Source organism: Bradysia coprophila, unplaced genomic scaffold, assembly GCF_014529535.1.
Source record: "Bradysia coprophila strain Holo2 unplaced genomic scaffold, BU_Bcop_v1 contig_373, whole genome shotgun sequence".
Classification (NCBI taxonomy): Eukaryota; Metazoa; Arthropoda; class Insecta; order Diptera; family Sciaridae; genus Bradysia; species Bradysia coprophila.
In genome coordinates this window covers 959,162-973,650 of record NW_023503632.1, presented here as the reverse complement: position 1 = coordinate 973,650, position 14,489 = coordinate 959,162, and the positions used below count along the sequence as shown (strand labels likewise).

General features: G+C 40.7%; 3 protein-coding genes across 3 annotated transcripts; 2 read left to right on the top strand and 1 right to left on the bottom strand.

The window, feature by feature from the left end:
* The first annotated feature begins 669 nt into the window (after positions 1–669).
* Positions 670–5,291, top strand: LOC119082094 (vacuolar protein sorting-associated protein 51 homolog). The gene is made up of 13 exons (XM_037191461.1): positions 670–913; positions 978–1,400; positions 1,889–2,092; positions 2,159–2,286; positions 2,362–2,562; positions 2,622–2,844; positions 2,904–2,994; positions 3,058–3,185; positions 3,251–3,388; positions 3,449–3,630; positions 3,695–3,875; positions 3,947–4,059; positions 5,133–5,291. The coding sequence occupies exons 1-13, from the start codon at positions 824–826 to the stop codon at positions 5,239–5,241; spliced, it is 2,211 nt and encodes a 736-aa protein (XP_037047356.1). The 5' UTR covers positions 670–823; the 3' UTR covers positions 5,242–5,291.
* LOC119082095 lies at positions 5,280–12,733 on the bottom strand. Its single transcript, XM_037191462.1, has 3 exons — positions 12,228–12,733; positions 12,025–12,163; positions 5,280–6,834 (listed from the first exon to the last, which is right to left on the bottom strand). The coding sequence occupies exons 1-3, from the start codon at positions 12,580–12,582 to the stop codon at positions 5,511–5,513; spliced, it is 1,818 nt and encodes a 605-aa protein (XP_037047357.1). The 5' UTR covers positions 12,583–12,733; the 3' UTR covers positions 5,280–5,510.
* LOC119082096 (2-aminoadipate transaminase) lies at positions 10,062–12,056 on the top strand. Its single transcript, XM_037191463.1, has 8 exons — positions 10,062–10,319; positions 10,388–10,506; positions 10,591–10,745; positions 10,808–10,954; positions 11,016–11,265; positions 11,317–11,431; positions 11,494–11,800; positions 11,953–12,056. The coding sequence occupies exons 1-7, from the start codon at positions 10,146–10,148 to the stop codon at positions 11,791–11,793; spliced, it is 1,260 nt and encodes a 419-aa protein (XP_037047358.1). The 5' UTR covers positions 10,062–10,145; the 3' UTR covers positions 11,794–11,800; positions 11,953–12,056.
* Positions 12,734–14,489: the final 1,756 nt, after the last annotated feature.

Sequence of the window (14,489 nt, the reverse complement as noted above, 5' to 3'; positions counted from 1 at the left end):
AATCGAAGTAGAGTCCTACGAATCGAAGTAGAGTCCTACCGAGGATGAATCTAGGCACAGCACTGCTGTAGCACTGCTATCGTGGCGGGCAAGTTGTCAATTCAATAAAATTGAATTGATGTTTCAATAAAAATTTTATTTTTACGCTTTACACCTTGAAAATGACTACTAAAGTCGAAAGCTCGGTGCAGTAAACTACAATTTACCAACAATTATCTGGAGTTTCATTTAATGTCTGAGCCGAGCAATACAACATTGACACAAATTTAAATGGAAAGGTTTTATGAAGGAATGTGTCGGAAAAACTTTTGTGATTTGTGATTTGTTGGAGGTGACGAAGATGTAACGAACAGGTTGGGTTTTCTACGAAGATGTAAGAGGTGTCTCTCATCTGACGAACTTGTCGCTGAATATATACGGCCTCTCCTTGAGCTAGATTCCCACTTTTGGATAGAACCCGAGCGTCGCGTCACACAGTGAAGTATAGGGGAACCTTCTTCTCAACTGCGATTAGACTGTATAATGGTCTTCCTGCACGCGTTCTTCCTTCCCAATACAATACCCTAATTTTCCAGAAAACACCAATTTCCATTTTCTCAATTCCCCTCCAATGCCAATACTTTCAAGTGAATTCAGAAGAAGACAAAAAATTGGCTTCTACTCCAATAATTTCAAATTCAAATTTTCGCGCTTTTTAATTCGTGAAGACGGCTAGCCCACCCAACTGAAAAACTTGCTGGATGACGTTTGCTTTGCAAAAGGAAATATTTTGGTCCGATTTGTAAACACAATTTTTAAAGGGCCACAATTCTCCGATCTAACCATGACTGACCGAAGTGGTGCCAACGTCGATGCCCTAGACATGGACGGAAACACTTTTGATTCGGAATTGTATCTGCAGAAAATACTTAAGGTAACACATACGCCAGCTGTTTCCTCTTCCATCCATACCAACACTTCCCAAAACACTTCCACAGGATTGTACATTAAAGCAGGTCATGGACACGGAGGCTGTGATCGTCAAAGACACCCAGACCCTGCACAGTGACATGCAAACGCTGGTGTACGAAAATTACAACAAATTCATATCGGCCACCGATACCATCCGGAAAATGAAGACCGATTTCAAGAAGATGGAAACGGAAATGAATTTACTGGTCGGAAAGATGACATCGATAGCCGAATTCAGTGGTGAAATTACCGGCACGTTACAAGGAACACGACAGCATCTTTGCAAATTAGCGGAAAAGCATTCGCTGCTGCAGAAACTGCAGTTCTTGTCCTCGTTGCCTACCACTCTGAAATCGCTAACCGATGAAGGCAATTACAAAAAAGCTGTCGACGACTACATCCAGGCACAGAAGGTTTTGGACCAATACGGAAGTCATCCATCGTTTCAGGTAATTTGGTTCCATTTAATGATTCGGCAAGTGGTATCAGTCGATCATGGAACTGAACATTGATCGTTTGATCACTATTACAGTTCAATGGGAAGGCCTCTTCTCTATTTTCCTACAAAAGATCTCGTTTCGAATCCCGCTGTACTCACCTGTTATCATCCAATCATTTTAATTCCTGTTGGCTTCACACTCATTTGGCTATTTTACGAATTGCTAGTCTTTCAATCCTTTCTCGATCTCCGGTCAGTTTCCGATTTCCGGTCATTTCCCCATTTCCGGTCTTTTCTCAATTTCCGGTCGTTTCCCGATTTACGGTCTTTTCCCGATTTCCGGTCATTTCTTCATTTCCGGTCATTTTCAGATTTCCGATAATTTCCAGATTTCCGGGAAATTCTAGGTGCTAACGATATTATTTGCGTCACGAGCGTTCATCATTTTCTACCTGTTCACCACACCCGTTCACATTTTCATTATCGCACACGTTTCAGGGCATTCAACGGGACTGCATGAACATCATGGATGACGTCAAGGAAAAACTGAAATCCGACTTCCAGAAACCGGGACTAACTGCCAAATCTCTGGCTGAAACGGGTGACCTATTATTGCTCTTGGAAGAGAGACCGTCCGATTTGGCTAAGATCTTACTTCAGAGTGCATCGCGTCGGCTGCACGAACAAATTGTGATGTTGCAGGTATTTTGATTGGAATCTTCAAAAAAATCCCTGAAATGCCTTCACTGCTCTATGTCCTTGATTTAGGATCAAACCGAACGGGATATGATCGAATTCGTGGACATGAGCATCACCGGTTTCCTGAACGATTTAACATTGGTCATCAATTCGTATTCGGGGATGTTTTTCGGCAAATATTCCGTCGACAATGAAATGTAATTTTTACCAATTTTGTGACGAAGAAAAACGAAATTGAACCACATCGTTCGATGCGGCACATTAAATTTCAGCTACCAGTTCGAAGATGCTGTGCGCGAAGACTTGAATGAATTTGTGACGAAGAATGTGGACAAATATTTGTCGTTGGTGCAGGATCGCATCGACATTGAAACCGGAAGGGGTGATTCCGGCATACTGTTGAAAGCTCTGGACAAATTGAATATTCGATTGGTGGCCATGAAGTGCACGTACTGCGAAATAGACATGGCAAAGTGAGTATTTCCAATTGTTCGTCGAAACAATCTCGATATTTATCTCGTGTGCCTTCCAGAATTGGAATGGACATCATAATAAATGCGGCAAAGCAACTATGCAACTACCACCTGAAGAGTTTGAGAGAATTTCTGGCTGACAGTATCAGCACGGTTCGCCTGTCGCTGACAACCGGGAAAAATGAGAATATTCTCACCAGCGGAATGAATTTGAACGAAGTCATCATGAACTTTTACGTGTCGACTGTGGAAAAGGTCAAAGGGGTTCTTCAAGACTTAACCGTTAGTCGCACCGCTGCATCGGAAGTTTGTGTCTCCATTCATTGCTATCAATTTTTCAGATTTTCCTGCAACCGGAACTCTCCTTTAACTTAAAATCGACGACAAAAGGTTCGGCATGCATTGAAGGGGTCAGAGAGCATTTATTGGTCGGTAAGTACTCATCTATGGCTATAGTATCTGCAAAACAAATCCCCATCCTCGATCTCCATGTAGGATTCCTGAAACACACCGCTTTAATGATGACATCGTTCGTTGATGTATCGCAAACGTGTCCACCGAACCTGCACCTAGTCCTATCGAAAACTTGCCTAGAATTCGATAAGAATGGCGTCCATGTTTTGGTATGTGGAAAAGGAAAAGTCTTCGCGGCTCGTCGTCTAATCTCTTTGTGTTTCTCTCACCCAAGCTTTCCTTGGTCGACGAACTGTATGGAATCGATTCGGCTACATTAACCCACGAAACATTCATCTGCACCGAGATGCGAGAATCAGCTCAAGTCTTGCTGGACTCATACGTTCGTCTGCAGGGACTGCACATTTCACAGGTATAATGAGAATTGTAAAGGTTCACGAAGCGACATGACCAAAAAAATTGCAATCCACAGATGCTACGGAAGAGTGTGGAGACTAGGGATTGGTTGAATTGCCTGGAGCCACGTACTGTGCGAGCAGTTATGAAACGAGTGGTCGAGGAACTGTCATCAATTGAACAAATTCTTGGAGATCTGTATGAAATTGGTACAAAGACGTCAGCCAGCAGCGATTCCAGTCGAAAGACGCACCTAAGGTGAACGAAAATTTGCCCTTTCAACTGGTTCCATTTCGAAAATCTTTCTTTTCTGTGTCACTAGTAATCTAACAGCATCAAAGCAACAATTTCGTTCGAATTGGTCGAATTACACACCGTCCCAGTTGGAATCCAGTTTCGTTTCGAACATCCATCGACTGTTCTCGGAGCGAATAGAGATTTTCAGTTCGGTGGAATTTTCCAAAGTTTCAATTGTCACTGGAATCATTAAAATCAGCTTAAAGGCAAGGACATTTACCGTTTAAATTACTCTGATTTGACGGGTTACATCAACGATATTATTTTCCGCTTACAGACATTGTTGGAATGCGTTCGACTCCGAACGTTCAGTAAATTTGGTCTGCAACAAGTGCAAGTGGATGCTCATTATCTGCAAATGAATCTCTGGCGTTTTGTGTCGGATGAGAAGTAAGTATAGAAGACGATGAAGGAGTTCCACCATGCGGAGCAGAACACAAATTTCATTCGGATTAATCGAGCCTTGTTTCCGCCATGACTCCAAGAACAGTTTCCTTTTTCTGCTTGAAGTTACTAATTTTTTCCAAAGCTCTGAAAGAACAGGTTAAGACAACCACGAAGGCGGGTGGCACCAAATTTTATAAACAGATAGTGTGAGAAATCAACTTGAAGAAAATATTTTTCTCGAAAATTCAGATTTTGATTTTGTTGAGTTCCATTTTACATATAAACTTCGCAGCCGTTGACGCAATTGTGTGTCACCGCCTTCGTGATCAACTCAGGGTTGTCTTAAATTGTTCTTTCAGAACCTTGGTTTTTTCGACTAACATTTTTAACAAGTTTGAGCTCACCTAAAAATAAGTGACGTCTTCATGGTCCATTGTATTCCCTATGGTGTTAACCAGCAGCAATGCTTTTGGTAGCTTTCTTGATCGTGAACGAAATATGTTGATTGTTGTTTTTCTCAATTTTTTGATCCAATGTTTGTAAACAATAAAACACGAAAAAGTTTTTTGTTTGTACGTTTCGTAACTATATTGTTACATCATCAGCTTTAAATATGAAAATTTCAGTCTGGCTTTTGACTAGATTGTCACTTTTTCGTGTTTTATTGTTTACAAACATTGGATCGAAAAATTGAGAAAAACAACAATCAATGTATTCCCTATCCTAGAACTATAGAACTGCAGGAAATTCAGACGATTTTTCTGGTTCCCTCCTGGTTTTTCGTTATAAACTGGCCTGCTGTTACCTTAACCATCAACAGAATTCAGAAAGGAACCAGACTACTTTTGTTGGTTTTGCCACTACGTTTGCCACTTCTACAGCTTTTAGCCAAAATCCTGAAGTAATTGTCAAGTTAGTTGCATAAGGACGTATCTAGCCTTGACTGCAGTGTTGTCAGACTCCGTTTTTTTTACAGCTACTCCAGTGGAGGTATTTCGTTGCTAAGTTGTAGGATACTGGATACCTATTGTAACTGGCAAAGGGATCACCTCATAAAATTCTTTTTTACTTTTCAGCCTCATCTACTTCTTGCTGGATGAGATTTTAAGTTCGGCAGTTCATCGATGCTTAGAACCGAATCTGATGGAGCCGAATGCTGTGGAAATTATATGTGAACGTGGCTAGTGCTTCGATTGTGTAATTTATAGCGGAATAAAAGCGCGGCAGCCCTACAATTTATCTGCATTTTTTTGGTTACTTGAACATTTTCTGTACGATGTGGGAACGACGGCCTAAGACAATAATCCAAATATCGCATCGTAAATAATCGAAAAATTTATTTCACACCAGGGCAATCATCACAACATTTACAACGACCAGCAATCAACTTAATCCAATAGAACGAATCATTATTTACAGCGCACATTCTTACAACATCCCGACGAGCATCACACTTAAACACTATCGGAATCCATCGGAATGTCCCTCGGCGAATTGTTATCTGCATCCCGTTGTTGCAATTGGACTATCTGCTCCTTCAAACGAAGATTTTCGATGAAAACGTCTGAGATTTCACTGTAATTTTCGAAAATCTTGGCCACCATATCTTTTGTGTCTCGGACATCAGTTTCGGCCATAGTCCACAAATTGCAGTGAATCGACCGGAATCCGTGCACAATTACTTCGTTCAGTTCTTCGCTCTTTTCGTTCAATTTCTCTTCGAATTTCCGTTGCATGTTCGACAGTTTTTCATTCATCCGAATTTCCAGATCGTGCAATTTCTCCTCCATGTCATTCATGTCGGTAGCAGCGTAGCCATTCTGTGATTGAATTGAATTCTTGTACATTAGATGATCCTGCGGTGTTGAACAGTTGGGAGACCTGAAAACATTGTCCGATCCTAAGAATTCTCGGCCAGTCAATGAGTTGATTGTGTGTCTCTTATTCGTAAAATTAACTGTGGATGGCCTGACTTCCCCCACTTCGTCAGCAGATGTTTGATGATTTGAATGCGATGAGTCGGTTGTCGTATTTTCTTCGGGAACTGACTTCAAATCTTTGGATTTGCTTGGATCGGAAGATCGCTTACCGAAAACATCGCCACTTGGGCTGGACTTCTCTTTTCGTTGTTGAACGGGCGCTACAACATCAAAGAAATCTTGGGCAGATGTCCTTCTCGTAGATGACCTCTTCCGATTAAGTGGATCCGTTTCGGTTTCGCTGCCACTGTGCTTAACCGGCGCTACAAGGTCGAAAAACATCTGCGCAGAGTTGCGTCTTTTATCCGGTTTTTTTCTATCAATTGAATCTGCCTCCGAGTCGCCTTCGTGCACAATGTCATCGGATGATAATTCCGCCTCCAAAGGACACGGGAGAAAACGTAAATTTGTAATGATACCGTCATGGCAATTATTCATCTGCAAGGCAGTTCTGATGTTCCTTATATCGTAAGACACAACGGTCCCTTTGACGTCTCCCACACAACAATACTTTTCACACGGGGAAATGGCCACCGTAGAGTAGGAATAAGCGTGATCCGTAACAGATAGAGTAACATTTTGGCGCGTATCAAACACTTTCATTGTTGTTCCGCCTACTGAATACAATATGGATTGGGATGATGGCAACCAGGCAATGTCGGCACTATAGTTCTTATGAGCCTTTCCTATGGAGTACATTGTTCGCTTCAGGTTCACATTTAAAACGTTTAACGAGCCACCAAGTGAACTGATTGCGAGTAGATGTGGATTGGATGGATGGAAACGAACAATGTCTGACCTGTAAAAGAAAGAAATTTTTACTTTTTGTATTGGTCCAATCCATTTAAAATGGCAATGAAATTTACTTAAAGGAAATCGTGGCACGTCTCACCATTTATACAACAATTATACTCTCGAGAAAATTGATACACCCGACATGCAGAACCCATTTTCCTTCGCTGAATTTCCCACATAACTGTTGACGAAGTCAAGGCCGCAGTAGCCGAGATGAAAAACAAAAAGTCTCCCGGAGAAGATGGTGTTCCAGTGGAAGCCATTAAACTAGGTGGAGACTCCTTATTAAAGGCAATCACGGCTTTGTTTAATCAATGTCTCCAATGGGAAGAAGTACCAGAAGCCTGGGAAAATGCGGTAATTACATTGCTGCATAAAAAAGGAGACATAACAAAGCTGGAAAATTACCGACCCATAAGCCTATTGTCAACACTCTACAAGTTGTTTATGAAAATCATTACGAAGAGGAACACTAACAAGTTCGACTTCTACCAACCTGTTGAACAAGCTGCTTTCAGATCTGGTTTCAGCACAAACGACCATTTGCAGGTGATGAGAACGCTTATTGAGAAGTGTCGTGAATACAACATCGACATGGTCTTGCTATTCATAGACTTCGAAAAAGCTTTCGATTCAGTGGAAACATGGTCGATATTGGACGCATTAGACGAATGTAGAGTAGACTCAAGGTACTCCAACACAATTCGATATGTGTACAAAAATACTACTTCATGTATAAAACTTCATAAGAGCACGGAGAAATTCAGAATTGGCCGAGGTGTAAGGCAGGGTGACACCATTTCACCGAAATTATTCACGGCGATTCTGCAGAGTGTTTTTAGGAAGTTAAACTGGAGTAAAATGGGAATAAAGATAAATGGAGAGTACCTGAGCAATCTCCGCTTCGCTGATGACATTGTACCGATAGTAGCGAATCTAGGTCAGGCTCAGCTTATGCTACAACAGTTAAGTGAAGAAGCAAGCAAAGTTGGCCTCAAGATGAACTTATCGAAAACAAAAGTCATGACCAACATCGGGGACGATAGAGGGATCAAAATTGGTGACACTGTCATTGAACGAGTCGACAGCTATGTATATCTAGGACATAAACTGAAGTTAGGTCTGGACAACCAAACTGCAGAAATAAGACGTAGGATTGGTCTTGCATGGGCAGCGTTCGGAAAACTCAGACTAATTTTCAAAAGCAAAATGAATAATAGTCTGAAACGCAAAGTTTTCGACACTTGTGTCCTTCCAGTGCTCACTTATGGAGCGGAAACGTTAACTTTAACAAAAGCATCCGAAGATAAATTGAGAGTGGCACAAAGAGCCATGGAACGGAGTATGCTTGGAATAACACTCAAGAGACAGAATGACGAATCAATGGATTTGACAACAGACCAGGGTCGTTGATGTCATGGAAAGAATAGCATCTCTGAAATGGAGCTGGGTGGGACATATTGCAAGAAGGACAGACGAACGTTGGACCAAAAACTGGCGACCATATAAAAGACGAGCTATAAGTAGACCACCAGAGAGATGGACACACGGAATTAAGAATATTGCAGGTACAAACTGGCAGCAAATGGCAATGGATCGTACAAGATGGAAAGAAGTTGGAGAGGCCTACATCCAGCAGTGGATAGAAACAGGCTGAAAAAGAAGAAGAAGAAGAGAATTTCCCAGAGTATTTATAGTTAGGCCGAAAACCCACGAGCAATTTAGCGTTGATGGGATCGGCAATTATGCTGCTTTTCCCATTGTAAACCGTTATTTACCACAGGCTAAACAATGTAGAATCCAACATAATTGTCGATCCCTTCAACTCAAAGTTGCTCGTGTGTTTCCAGCTTTACGGATAGCAAACATTGATAGCATATTTCAAATAGTTTGAAAACTATTGAGAAAAGGCTGGCCATCTATTATCTACAACCGGCGACAAAGAAGAGCTCGACGTTGATGTCTTCGAGGAAAATGTTTGCTAAAACAAACGAAGTAAAAGATTTTGTATCAAAGACTAGGTTGTAGCTACTCGCTTGGAAAAGAAAAATTTCGTTTTTTGTCTGAGCACGCAAGGCAGTGTAGATATACAGATGAAATGGTCACACCATGACATGCTTTCTGTTGCAAGAATAATAATCTTCCTTTAAGAATTCGTTTTGCCGGTCATACGCAATATGATATTATATGATAAGGTTACACCGATAACTGGGGTCGTTATCGTAAAAATCCACTGAACTTTCCTGTAATTTCCATACAAAATTCTAGCGCGATTTCAGTTCAGTTAAAATTTTGAATTGAAATTCAGTTTGAATTGCCGATACGGCCCCAGTGGAAAAATGGCGATCGGCGTAACCTCGTCATATAAAACCTTGGTCATGCCATTGTATAACAGCTATCTCGACTGAACTTCTCTTCAGTTCGAGACTATTTTGTGCTTCACCTAACCACAAATTGAAGCAAACTAACCAAATGCAAGGAATCTTATCGAGTTTCAGTTTCAATATTCGTGTAGTATCATTTATGTAGAATATTAAAGATGCAAACAAAGAGGCAAGATCAAAGTTTTGCTCTTACATAAAGTAATCCAGCGCTCATCAGACTAACTACTGAACGGTTTGAATGATAAAATTGTTCAATGACCGTTCTCTTAAGATAAGACATCGCATCGGTCATCGATGTGTTTATTTTGACTAGTTGATCGTTGATCCCATGACGATGTTTTACGTACACTCACACATACATACACTTTTAAAACAGACAATTGAGAGTTTAATTAAAGAAATGTCAATTGCTTTACGAAAAAAGAATCGTTGGCCGTTGGTAATTTTACGGACCCATACGACAACGAAGCGTAGACTACGAATTTCAAAATGACAGAAGTTCGATTAGAATATCCGAAATGCGTCAAGATTACATGGATTCGCAATCATAGTTTCATTCTGTTCAATTTTTATCAGTTCGGATAGGGACCGTGTAGAAAGGTCAATGTCGTCAGGAACGATTTGAACGATTTTGTCGTTTTCTCGGACGATAATATCGTTCCTGACGATATTCACCGTGTCAAACTATCCAGCCAGGGCGCACCTATGATTTCTATTCTAAGAACAAGAACTGGCGAATTTACGAATGCTTACAAATGAAAACAAAAGATCAACGATACCCAGCTGCATGTACATCATTGTTGTGTTTACAGAAAACACATGATACTGAGATAAGTTCATTTCAATTCTTCAATTGTAGCTCAGTTTAGTTACGTTCATCAAAACAATAGCTCCAACAGTTCACTTCATTGGAAAGCTCTCAATCTGAACAATGTCGCAGAACGATTACTCAGAACGCTACCAACAGACATCCACTCATCTTTTCGATTTCGGATTGTACAATGTGTACGACAATAACATCATCAATTTGTCAGTTGGTGCGCCGGGTCCCGATCTACTGGCCAATTGTTGCGAAATATTCAATGAAGCGACAAAGCATCGTATGGTAAGTGTGTGTGCGGAAAACAAATTGAAAGAGAAATGCGGGACTGATTCTGGGCAGCGTCATTTCAGAGTCTTGAATTGGCTAGCAAATCGACATTGTTTCAATATGGGCCAGCCATCGGGAGGTTTGACATTAGAGACTCATTCGCTAAGTATCTTACGGAAGAATACAAGGAAAAAGTCTACGGGTGAGTAGTGAGGCCAGCTGTAATATAGTCAGCGTTTACTGTTCCGCCTATTTCTATCAAATTTCTCATCTTGTCACACAATAGTGAGGACATCATCATAACGACTGGAGCGACCCAGGGATTGCATTTGATTTTGTCAACTTTAATTGACTTCAGTGGCGTGATATTCGTGGATGAAGTTACGTACATGATTGCACTTTCTGCCATGTCTCAGTTCACCACGATGAAGATCGTGACGGGTATGGTAACAAGGCGACTTTTGAATTGATAAAATTTCACATTTCCGATTTCGCATTTGTAGTTCCGTTGACCAAAAACGGCATCGATATTGAAGCCTTAAGGAAGCTAACCGCTCAATATAGATTTGAGTCAAAAACGAAAATGTTTTGGGGAATGTACTACACAATACCGGTGTTTCACAATCCAACCGGATTGCTATATTCGGAAGGTAATGCGAGCAGTCAATAAGAAGCCCGTAAACCCATCGTCATATCCTACAATACTTCCAGAATTATGCAAACAATTGGTCACGCTGAGTCGCAAAAACGATTTTCTCATAGCTTGCGACGACGTATACAACACACTGTACTACGGAATGGATTCACCGCCGAAACGATTGTACGCCTATGATGACCGCAATGATGCCGACTACAAAGGTCACGTTATATCGAATGGGTCTTTCTCCAAAATCCTATCGCCTGGGGCTCGTGTCGGTTGGATGGAGTGTCCATCAAGATGTGCACGGTTATTCGATGAAAGGTTTTCTCAGTCGGATCAATGAAATTCTGATTCTGACAGTTAAAATTGCAGTGGCATCATGCGAAGTGGAGGCGCAACAAATAATTACACTTCTGGAATTGTGGCCAGCTTGATTGAACTTGGCTTAGCGAAGAAGCACCTGGACATGTCTCGGAATAAGTACAAGGTAAGGGGAAAAAAGCAACAACTTTAAGTGATCATCTTTGACTGGGTGGCTTTTTGTAAAAGGAACGTATGGCAATTGCATGCAAAGTGCTCCGTGAAAATCTGCCGAAGAACTGTACGTTCATTGAGCCGGAAGGGGGATTTTTCATTTGGGTCACATTTCCGGCTGATGTTGTGGCAGCCGATTTGAATCGCTTTTGTATGGAGAAATACAAAGTGGTGGCAATAGCCGGAGACACATTTTCGTCGGATGGTAAATTCAAAAATTGCTTGCGAATCACCATCGGATTTCACAACGAAGAAAACTTGGCCAACGGCTTGGAGAAGTTGTGCAAAGCATACGGTGAATTTGTAGCGAACTGAGTCGAAAATAAAATTGAAAAATGTTGGAAGGGGTTCACAATTGATCACGTAGAGACTTGCTATCCGTCGGACACCTATTTGCGCATAAAGTGAAATTCCCATACACTTCTCCACTCGAGCTGAACATTTTTGACAGATGGCCCATACATTTTGTATCAAAATTTCATTTCACCGGCTGGTTGTACACTTGGCTTAACAGGAAAATGAAAAAATCGTTCGAAAAAAACTTACTTCATATCCAGTCTGTAGCGCTGCAATTTGCGAAAACTCTTCATGTTGAACAGTTGAAGTTCACCACTTTGAAACGTACTAGCCAAGATGTCATAGTCTTTGTTGAAGTCAATGTTCTCGACGCTGTTTCCGAACACATCTATGGGAACAGAATAGCAAAGTTACACAAACGAACCCAAAAACTAAAATCCCTTCCGCCGTACCAGCCGCAAATTTCTTCTCCAACATTGTCTTCGTGTTAAAATCGACAAATTCGATGTTGCCATTCGTGAGCCCCATCGCAATCTCATACTTTCCATCATGTTGCAATACATTCGCACATCTTACCCCATCCAATTTCAGCTTTTTCAGTCGTTTGATCGTCTCATTACCCGCACTGTTTTGGAATGCATGTAGTAGGTCGATCCGGTTGTCGCGATAAATCGAAACAATGATATTGTCGTTGGGAAAGATGGAAAACTTTCGCGGCTCTGCCACATATTTGTAGGTAAATTTGGAATTCAACGATGGCAATGAATGCAACTGGATATCCTTTCCCGATGTTAGCAGGTGCGACATGGTAAAAATGATTGCAAATTTTGTGGGTTTCTTTGAATGGAACTCATAAACTGAACTTGAATTGCATCAAAATAATCACAGTTAGACAGACCTTTAAATATTAATGAAGTGAAGTTTGCTGTGCGTGCCAGTTCGGTGCAAAAGTTTTTCAATCACATATTGACCATATTGACAGTGGTAACATTTGGCAACACTTTTCAATGCTGCGCGACAAACTTTCGTGTGGTGCGAAGAACAAATGTTTTTCTTTGTTTCTTGGTCTTATGCGGCAAGAGATGATGAAATTGAAAGACTGCGATTCTAGAGATATTTCGGACTTAGTTTATGTCCTTCATCAGGAATTCAATGAATTTTTTGTTTTCCAATTCATTTAACAGGTTGCTGCATTAGAAACAAAGAAACAGTTTTTGGAAACAACACCTCGAACAACACGGTAAGAAACTTAATACAACAAGTGAGATGAACAAAATCCAAATCTATAGATTATGGAATTTGTTCGTCCGAACAAGTTGATCGCCACCGGGTTCGAGTGGGGTTTGATTTTCGTTTTTTTACAAGAATAAGTAAGATATATTGGTATGTACGTCTGAGAGACAATTCTCTCACTTTGACATACATTTTTGACACATTGACACATGGTCTGAAGTTTACATGCAATTTCCTCCCATTAGTTCCATGTCGCACTCTATCCCAGCAGCAGGCGAATCCCACCATTCTCTGTTTTTTACACGTTACCAAACGTTGCTGGCAACTTCATTTTGTTTTTTAAATTAGAAAAAGGTCTTCACCTAGGACAAATTAACAGAGAGATGATAATATGACTTGATCGTTTCCACGGATAGAGGGAATATGTCGATTGATTTTGAATTTGGTAGAGAGAAAATGTATTGAATTCTCCCTCAAAACATATTCCCACTATTCGGAATTATTCAGATTATTCAGGTCCCTAGTCAAACAAGCGCTCCTGCCTGGTTAACTTTACTATGTCGTGCTCAGTCGTCATATTAGCATCTCTCTGCAAATTAAAGGCCTTGGGCACATATTTGAAATTGCATTGTGCTCAACATAGAGAAACTTAATTTCACATACAGAACAATCCGAACAACCCAATCCTAATCTATTTATTGTCTCACTGACTGGAGAAATGTTTGACAGTTTGTTTTCGTTATAAAACAAAAGTTGATGAAGCCTCGCAGCTGTTCCCTTATTGTTAATGTCGTTTGAGCTGTCAAATAAGTTGTCAATTTCCAAAGCTAGCCTCAAGTCGAACAAAAAAGTATTGGGGGTGAGATGCCACACAAATTTTCAGACATTTCAGGGGGCAGCTGTGTGAACGAAACATCTTTTAAGGTTATCTTTGTGAAATTGACAACTCATTTGACACTTCTTGAGAGAAGAAAGCGCTATTTGACAATGATCTATTGTTTATATACTTTGGCTAAAACCAACAAACAATGACTTGGCGATAAATAACCCATTCCAGACTTCTTCCACTTTAAACTTCAGCAACACTCTCGAATTCGAGCGCGTTCAGCTCCAATATTTCACGAATTTTACCTCTAACACTCTGATTACATCCATAAAATTCCAGTCGTTTTTCATTCATTTTTAATTCCTTTTGTTTAATATTTCCGATCGTTTCCAACTCAGATCGTATGTCGAATTCCGAACGTGTTCTCAATTCCGATCGTCATCCGTGTTCCCCGAATCTATTGGCTTATACTAATTCCGATCGTGTCATAATTCCGGTTGTGTTCCGGCCAGTTCTGATCATTTTTTATTTGTTTTGATATTGTGCCCATTCCAATTTTTTCCATTTCCAATAGTGTGCCCACTCCATCGTCGGCCAACTCTACACCATCCATGTTATCTGGGCTTGTGGATGAGTTAAAAAAGGTGAATGTTGT